This window comes from Benincasa hispida, chromosome 1 (assembly GCF_027475165.1).
Source record: "Benincasa hispida cultivar pf3 chromosome 1, pf3_genome.v1.1, whole genome shotgun sequence".
Taxonomy (NCBI): Eukaryota; Viridiplantae; Streptophyta; class Magnoliopsida; order Cucurbitales; family Cucurbitaceae; genus Benincasa; species Benincasa hispida.
Genome location: NC_143478.1, coordinates 45,528,184 through 45,536,642, shown reverse-complemented (window position 1 = coordinate 45,536,642; position 8,459 = coordinate 45,528,184). Strand labels below are relative to the sequence as shown.

The following is an 8,459-nucleotide window of genomic DNA, read 5'->3' as shown; positions in this document are numbered from 1 at the left end:
TATGTTTAATAGTTGTCTTATATATATATACCCTCATAGCTTTACTTTTTATTTCTCCCAAAGGACCTTAAATGATTGGTGATAGTTGTTCTCTCTTATATACTCAGCATCATTCCTTTATCTAGCTCATGTGAAGTGACCTAACTCATGTGAAGCTTTGGTCGCATTCTAAATACCAACATACTAGAATAGTAAACCCTAATCTACAATTTGACAAAGATGCATAAAAAGCCATAAACCCTTTGATGACCTACTACTTTTTGTAATGCATATTATATTCATACATTCTACTAATGTGAACGTATATTATAATATTGTTGTTTGTATGTGACACAAATATTTTGTCTACTTCAAGTATAATTATTATAAGTAAAAATTCTAAAATATATGTGAAGATTTTAAATTGACATCTCAATTGAGTGTTAAAATTTTAAAAAAAGATGTGTAATTAAAGGATTAAACAAAAAAAGAAATTAAACAAACATAAATAACCACAAATAAAATCAGACTTTTTTGGATTATAAAAAAACTAGATCCTATATAATTTAAACAAACTTCTTATCTTCACTAACATATTAACTTTAAAGTTGATAATTCAACCCAGGGTCCGGAAGAGTGTCTTAAAACTATTTTTACCTTAAAACTAAGTAGACTTAATAAGTTGAAGACAAACTGAAATTACAAGCTATTAGATGCCTAAAATTGTAATTTAACTAGTTCATATAAATTCACTTTAAAAAAAAAAGGAAAAAAAAGTTAACATGTGCATTTCACTTAACTCTAGAGCAAAAAGAAAAAGATGAAAAAAAAATTAAATTAGCTGTAATTACTGCACTCTCCAACTACTCAATGCCAGCTAAAAAGCCACACGCCTTCATCATTTTCCTTTGTCGGGAATAGAAAAATTTAAATTCCAATTTTTCCTTTTTAATTTTCCAAAAAAAAAAAGAAAAAAAGAAAAAAGAAAAAAAAAAAGAAAAAGCTCCCCGAACGGCGTCGTTTGCAGCGGTCGTCGCCCGTTTACCCTCTTCCACTATAAATGAAACTCACCTCCTATCTAACGATTTTCTCCCCTCCCGTGGCGGTGGCTCAAAGCTCCAGCTTTTCTTATCTCTTCCTTGGGTTCCTTCAGGTCTAATCTCCATCTCTATTTTTCCTTTCCATCAATCTTAATCTCTTCTTTCTCTATTTTTAACCATACCCACATCCATTTTTCTTTGAATTTTTGAGCTTTCCGGTCGTTTTTCTGTTTCTATTTCTTTGGCCGTTGTTTGCTTTTCCTATTTTTGGTCTAGATTTACAACCCCATCGTTTCGTTTTTCCCGGATCTGGAAGACTCTTAGCTGGTTTTCTCAGTTTACCAATTTTTTTTGTTTCCTTTGGGTCAAGACCCTTAATCCCAATTCTATATATCCCATGCTGTGGTCTTTGCTTAAGGTTTGTCCTCGTTAGGGAAAGGAGAGACCAACTTGCTTTTAGCTTGATTCTGAGAAAGGTTGCTTGAGATTTTTATAAGGATCTGCTCTTTGTTTGTTTGATGGGTATTTTTTTTTTTAGAAGGAAGATCCCATCTTGTTTTCTTGGTCTACATCTCAGATCTGTTGCTGGTTGGGGAGATTTTAGAAGATCTTGTTTGTATTTTGTCAAAACTGTTAGCTGAAATGTTATGAATTTGTGTTTTTGTTCATGCTCTGTTCTGGAAATGAGATACTTAGCTCAGATCTGTTGATTCTGAAGTTAGAGAGATTTGGATCTGTCGCTTGGCTATAAGGATCTGTTATTATTTGTTGCTACATGGGATTTTGAGCTTTGATAGAATGGATTATTTACTAGTTTTCCATTAGATCTGATTATTGATATAATTTGTTAACTATATAGGATTTTGATCTTGGATAGAATGAATTTTTGACCAGTTTTGCATCAGATCTGACTATGTTAAGAGTTATCTTGTGTCAATTGTCTCAACACTTTTTCAATCGTGATCTGTGCAGGCGTTCTTCTGTAGATCTGCCAGTTTCAAAGATGAATCATTTTATTGTTCAGCAGAACACCTTTATTTCATGTGAAGAGACTAGGGGCTTTGCCTCAATCTCTGATCTGAAGGACCCAGTTGTCTGCCCGAAGCCCAGGCGACTTGCAATTCTTGCTAACAATCACATTAAACAGCCCTTGAGATGGCAACAAGCTGAGGTTTGTGATTCAAAAGCTGGGGCAGATCTTCTTGACATCATTTTAAAGAAGGCAAGTTCTTTTTCCCCATATTGTTTCTGCCATTAGTTCAAGAAAACCGACATCTTTTGACCTTAACTGAGTATGATTTGGCATTGGATAGCCTTACAATTTATATTGTCACAGCTTTGGGCTGCAGTAAACTTAATACATAATTGAACTACAAGCATCCCCATTTGGGTATTGCATATGAAGAAAATCTTTTGCTATTTCATAGTCTTGGCCTGGTAAAAACTCTTATATAGATATATAATTGAAGTACAAACCATTCTCCTTTGGTGTTCCACATGTTTATTTACACAGTTTCTTATAGAAAGTCTTTTGTGTTTCACTTGCTCTATTGAAGCTGTGTCAAAATTTGAGGGTTTGTTGTCTAGATTTCAACCTTCTTTTCCCCTTCTTATTACAATATGATTGACTGCAACTTTGAATGTGATAGGGGTCAGAACAACCCAGCGGTCACGTGGCTTCATCACCCCCATTTTTTAGTGGGTCTCCGCCGAGCCGGGCTTCGAACCCATTAATTCAGGATGCCCGGTTTGGGGATGAGAAACTCAGTCCTATGCCAGCATTGCCTGCATATTCCCCATCAGGTCTCTCATCCCCATCCTCGGCATCGTCGACGCACAAAGGAGGAGGGTGTGCGAGGATGAAGTTCGGTCTAAAACCGGCTGCAGTTAGAGTAGAAGGATTTGATTGTCTTAGTAGGGACCGCCAGAATTCTAGGATCCCTGCAGTTGCTTAAAAAACCTCCATCAATGGAAAAGTGTAAATAGAGAATGGAGCAAAAGAGTGCAACAAACTTTTCAACCACAGGCAAGACTTCTTTTTAACAACCAGAGGAAAACAAAATTCAAATAGAGAATGCAAGAGAATTTGAGATCCCATCTGTAGTAGTGTAAATATAAGAAAATGTTTTTGCTGGTGATCATCCAAATCTGATTTTTTTTTTCTTTTGGTTTCTTTTAAAAAGGTAGCTTTGTGGGACAATGGGAAGGGGGAGGGTTGAGAGACAAACAAACCTTGTGTTGTAGAGAAAAAGGTTTGGGATTGGGAAGGGGATGGGTGAGTGAGCGAGTGGTTCATTTTGTAATGTATAAAGTTGGGTACTGTGTTTGGAGGGAAGAGAGAGGGAGTCAGTCTTGTATTTTTTTTTCTTTTTTTGATGATCACCATGAGTTTAATGTATAGAGTTTTTTGTTGTTTGGTTCTGGTCCATTTGCCATGTAAATGTATTCTGGTAATTATTTATCCTATCATCTTGGGTTTATATAATTCATGTCTCTACCCATTTTCTCCCTTTTAAATTCCCTTTTCCACATTGGGCTCTTATCTATTGTCTCAATTCTCTGGTTCTAAATATTAGGGTATTTTCAAAAATAGAAAAACAAGGAAATTATTTGACATTTTTTTTTTAATTTGTGAAAATTTTATGGTCACAAGTTGATTCTGAATTTGGCCTTCAATTTTAAATAAGTTAGTTGTGAAGTATTAGCGTAATGTAAAAGAATTTGTAGGGATAGCGATTATTGGGGATAGATTTTGCCGATAGTTTTACTATGGAAAATTGTCCCTAATAACCTTTTCAATTTTTCACATTACAAAATTAGGTTATTCTTGGATCATCTCGGTCGAGATAGCATTGCAGCTATTTAATTAGAATGTTGTAAATTCAAATAGAGTAATTGCATGAAAGGACGAAAAATATTGCGATGGTTCTTCACTAAAGAGTTCTTGTTTGAAATTTTTTCCATCTCCAATTTAATTTTTATTCGTTCGTTGTTGGTTCCCTTCATTGCAATAGAGGTATTTTAGTATTCTCTTTGTTTATTTAAATATTAAAGATTTGATTTTTAATTTTATGAGCTTTTTAGGGTTTAGAAGTTATCTGCTACATTTTTCCTGTGTTTTTGGGCACTTGTTTTTTTTGTTTATATCTCATCTGTATGCATTTCATTGTTGTACATTTAAGCGTCATCTCGTCCAAAATCACTTTGAATCTCAGTCAAGATCTGATGAATCTACCTCGAGATTGGATGAACATGCTTCGGGATTCATTCAATCTCTCCTTACATTCTGCGACATGTGTTGCTTGAGTTTGGCCTATTGTCTTAAATCTTGGTGCCCGTTCTCGGGTGAGATAGCCTCGTGATTTACAACAGTTTACATATTTTGGTTGATTTTGTGATTTCGCTTGTTTTTGCTAAGCCCGAGTTTATCTTTTGTGTCTATAGATAGCATTGGTATAAAAAAACCACACTTTGACTACTTTTTTTTTTGGCAAATTTGACATGTTCTCATATGGGGAAAATGATTTATGTCGTTGAGAGGAAGTTAATGCATATACGTGTTTAGGCAAACAATTTTTAGTCATTTTTTAGATTCGAAATTTGTTTTTAATGGGTCCCTCTCACTATATTCTTTTGGGAGAGGTGGAGGAGGATAGGCGATAGCATCGAAAATGTGTCATCTTGCTCCGCTTAATTCGAGGTTATTCCTAAATATTATGTGTTTATTTGATGATTTTATAGGTTTCAAGCATATGAGAGATAGAGTCAGGCATTAATGATGAAATGACGCTAAGACAAGCCAAAACGGAGCTCAAATGCATTAATCGGGAAAGAGAATGTCAAAGTATGACTTTGCCCTTGGTGCACGACACTATGCTCAACTCTTTTTCTCGAAACCCATGTCTCCATGAAGTGCAGTTGGCGTCGCAACACTTCGAACGTGAACGCGCGCGTATGTTTGTCAGCACTGCCATGCTGTGTCAATTGTTATAAAAAAAATACAGTTTGGCCGCTTAGGGTTTTTACATCTGATCCCAACCGATTTTCATCCAATTTCTCTATATTTCTTCTGCTTTTTGTTCGGTTGATGTATCAAAATGATTCCTCCTTGATCGACATGTTTCTCTCTATTTATGTACTTGTGAGTGTTTGAACAGAATTTAATTGTATTTGTTGGATTCAATTCTGATTTATTAGACTATGGTCATATTGTTGGATCATTGTGGATTCAATTCTGATTTTTGCTTAAGATTAACACATATAAGTGTATGTTAATCTGTAAGAAGCCATATGTTAGGTTAGCTTGTGAGTTGATAATGATAAGCATTGCTCTAATCAATCTAGGATTGAATCAAATGAATATTTAATTAGGCGCTTGAAAATTGAATATTCAACTTAACTTTACCTTGGATCTTAATGCAATTAGGACAATTTGGATTCACATGCTTTTCATCAATCCAATTTGGACAAGTTAGGCGATAGATTCCGCTGACCAATAGGGAAGACACCATGAGCTTTAAGTTGTTAGGAAGAAGGTATCTTTCGGATGAGAGGAGTTTGATATAGTGATGGGTTTGAGATATAGTTTGAGGCGTGTAGTTTAGTTTGATCGGATAGAGCTATTAGACTTAGGAGGTTGTACTTGGCTGACAGAGTTGACATGAATGGGATGGAGTTGGACACATTATTTCCAGACCTATGAGTTTGAGAGTGATGAGGATGCGGTAAAGATGATCATATTCTACTTCATTGACCTGGCTATGTCGGGTAAGGAAAGGAGGCAAGATGAAGAAGCAAAAGTTTAAGCCGTACAACCCGATGTCTAAGATACCAATCAAGTTTGAAAGCCAGTTCACATCTTTCATTGACAATCCAAAGACCGCCAGTCAGACTTGAATGATAGTCCAGTCCATGCGAAATAAACAATGATTCGAGAACTTGCTGAAGCTGAACATGTTCGTGGACGACGATGTTGTTGGCTTTTTGGCCCTTAATCTCAAATTTAATTAATTATTAATTAAGGTTTTGATGATTACAAACTTGCTTTTATTCATTAACAATTTGATTGTTTTGAAGTGTCCATTGTTGCTCTCTTCGAGCTTCAATTTTATTCTTTTCATCTTATTCTTGAGAGAGATTTATGTATTGTGAGGATTTGATTTGTTGTGAGTTTAACATTTGTAAATTTACTCTATTACGAGAGTTATAAGAGTGTTCTTTAACATTTACAATCTTTTTGTAAGAGTTGCTCTTGATCCTGGAAAAAGAGTTTCTCTAACGGTTTGATCCTCAACCATGGAAAGGATCGGGTTTGTTCTTGTGTTTAAAACCGACATTAAAGGGCTGTAATAACACTATCTTTAATGTCGATTGTCAACCAACATTAAACCCTTTTAATGTCGGTTTAAAACTGACATTAAAGCCCAAAATTCTTCTAATGGTAGTTTGCCATTTATTTAAATATTTAGTGTCCATTTATAATTTACATGCATTTATGTTACACATCAACATATTTGGCTTACAGACTATTGATACATTATTCCTATTTGTCTGTATGAAGATCATGGATAATGGCAGTTGACCCACATGTAGAAGAGCTTCACAACGACTGACAGGGTAGTAGTGGTTAGTATTCCGTTATTATATCCTTATATTATTTTTCCATTACTATATGCTCTGATCTAAGTAAGATGGTTTGTCGTCTACAGAATTTCTTTTGGCGTAGTCCCAGATTGTATGATGGATTAAATGAAGGTTAGTCTGTTGGATGTTATGTTGAAGGGCAACAACTAGGTTACACTACCCACTAGAAGATAGTTGACTACGTCTATATGGCAGACAACATCGGGGGTTGCCATTGGATAATGTTAGTGATCGACATGGTTGTTGGACAGATACTCGTCTGGGACTCATTGATCTCCCTTACCTCTGATGCCAAATTGGCGAAGGAGTTGGACAACATGTGGACAGTACTCCCAGCGCTATTAGAGAAATTAGGCGTCCTGACAGCGAGGCCAAATCTGCTTGTCACACCATGGAGGATATTTCAGGTCAACCTAACAAATGGGTGGAGGTGATTGTGTCATATCTTGTACAAAATACCTCAAATACGATGTTACACAGATGATGCAGGACAATATGACATTCTTTAGGCGTCAGTTGATCGTACAATTGTGGGCAAACAAAGCTTTTTTGTAATTTAATAACATAATTTCAGACCCTCTCAAATTTGTGTTACAGTTCTTTTTCAATTTCGAAATCATAAAACTATTTAATACTGAGGGTTGTATCAAACAAATGGTTTAAAATCCTATCTACCTATGTGATCATCGAATTTTTGTCTTTCTCTGAGTCAACAGGAATAACATTAAAGGGAATTAAATTCCGGCGGAAGCGTGTGATCGTATTCTTTGATTTCTTGAAAGAATTAAAAAGATAAAAATAAAGAGAAGGTTAAGCACCAACCTTTACAGATCTATAAATGTCGTAAAATCTTCTCATTGAACCGGTAGTCTTCTCCTTGTAGTCTTCATTTTTCACAAGATCTTTCTTGCTATGACTCAGGCAAGGATCCGACTTGTGGGAACCGCTTTTGAAAGATGATAGGATAGAAGAATTTTTAGAGAACACTTCTCTAAAAATTGGGAGAATTTTATTTTGTAGAATGTAAGAGTGTGTTCCATGCGGGCTCCCCAGGACCCTATTTATAAATCTCTATTGGGTCACTCCTCATCTTATTAGAATAATTCCTTTGTAGATATTTTAAATTAAATATTTATCTAATAAAAATATCTTTCTATTTAATATCATATATTAAAAGGTTTAAAATATTTAAGTCATATTTAAATATTTATCTTATGTAGATTCTCTTTAATTTGAATCTCATTCAAATTAATTAATTAATTGTTTGAGTCATATTCAAATAAATTAGTTCTCTCATTATCTATTTAATTCGAATCTTATTTAAATTAAATTATTTATTTATTGATATGGTTCTCATCCAAATAATTAATTAATTATTTGAATCATATTCAAATAAATTAATTCTCCATATTATAAAGTTATAATTTGAATCTCATTCAAATAAACTTTATAATAAATCATGTAATTAATTGTATCTAATACAATTAATATTTTCCCTTATAAATTTGAACATTTCAAACTTTCTTTCAACATATTTGATCTTTGTTGATCCGAGCTAGTAAGGGGACCTTATGAACCTATCGATTATAAGCTCTAATGATTCAAGATTAATTAATTAAACTCTTTAATTAAATTAACCTTCATTCATTAATTATAAAGCAAATCACTATAGACCCATAGTTGAACTCTTATACAGTGTAGGACATGTTGTGTCCACTAACTAATATAAGCAAGTTGATTCTTCCCGAGTTGTTCATAATTACAGTTGGATCAAAATGTTTTTTTCATCCTTGCAAT

The 8,459-nt window shown here is 34.2% G+C and overlaps 1 protein-coding gene and 1 long non-coding RNA gene across 3 annotated transcripts; one reads left to right on the top strand and one right to left on the bottom strand.

The window, feature by feature from the left end:
* Nucleotides 1–813: 813 nt before the first annotated feature.
* On the top strand, nt 814–3,504 carry LOC120085511 (uncharacterized). 2 transcript variants are annotated; one of them, XM_039041527.2, is made up of 3 exons: nt 814–1,132; nt 1,992–2,241; nt 2,669–3,504. In XM_039041527.2, exons 2-3 carry the CDS (start codon nt 2,023–2,025, stop codon nt 2,972–2,974), a joined length of 525 nt encoding a protein of 174 aa, XP_038897455.1. In that variant the 5' UTR covers nt 814–1,132; nt 1,992–2,022; the 3' UTR covers nt 2,975–3,504. The 2 variants fall into 2 exon arrangements, with proteins under 2 accessions (XP_038897455.1, XP_090172741.1); XM_090316615.1 differs by having other exon boundaries at nt 1,069–1,495.
* Nucleotides 3,505–6,438: 2,934 nt separating this feature from the next.
* LOC150038481 (uncharacterized) lies at nt 6,439–7,693 on the bottom strand. The gene is made up of 2 exons (XR_016531451.1): nt 7,485–7,693; nt 6,439–7,075 (listed from the first exon to the last, which is right to left on the bottom strand). It is a non-coding gene; the product is annotated as an uncharacterized LOC150038481 (long non-coding RNA).
* Between the last annotated feature and the right edge of the window lie 766 nt (nt 7,694–8,459).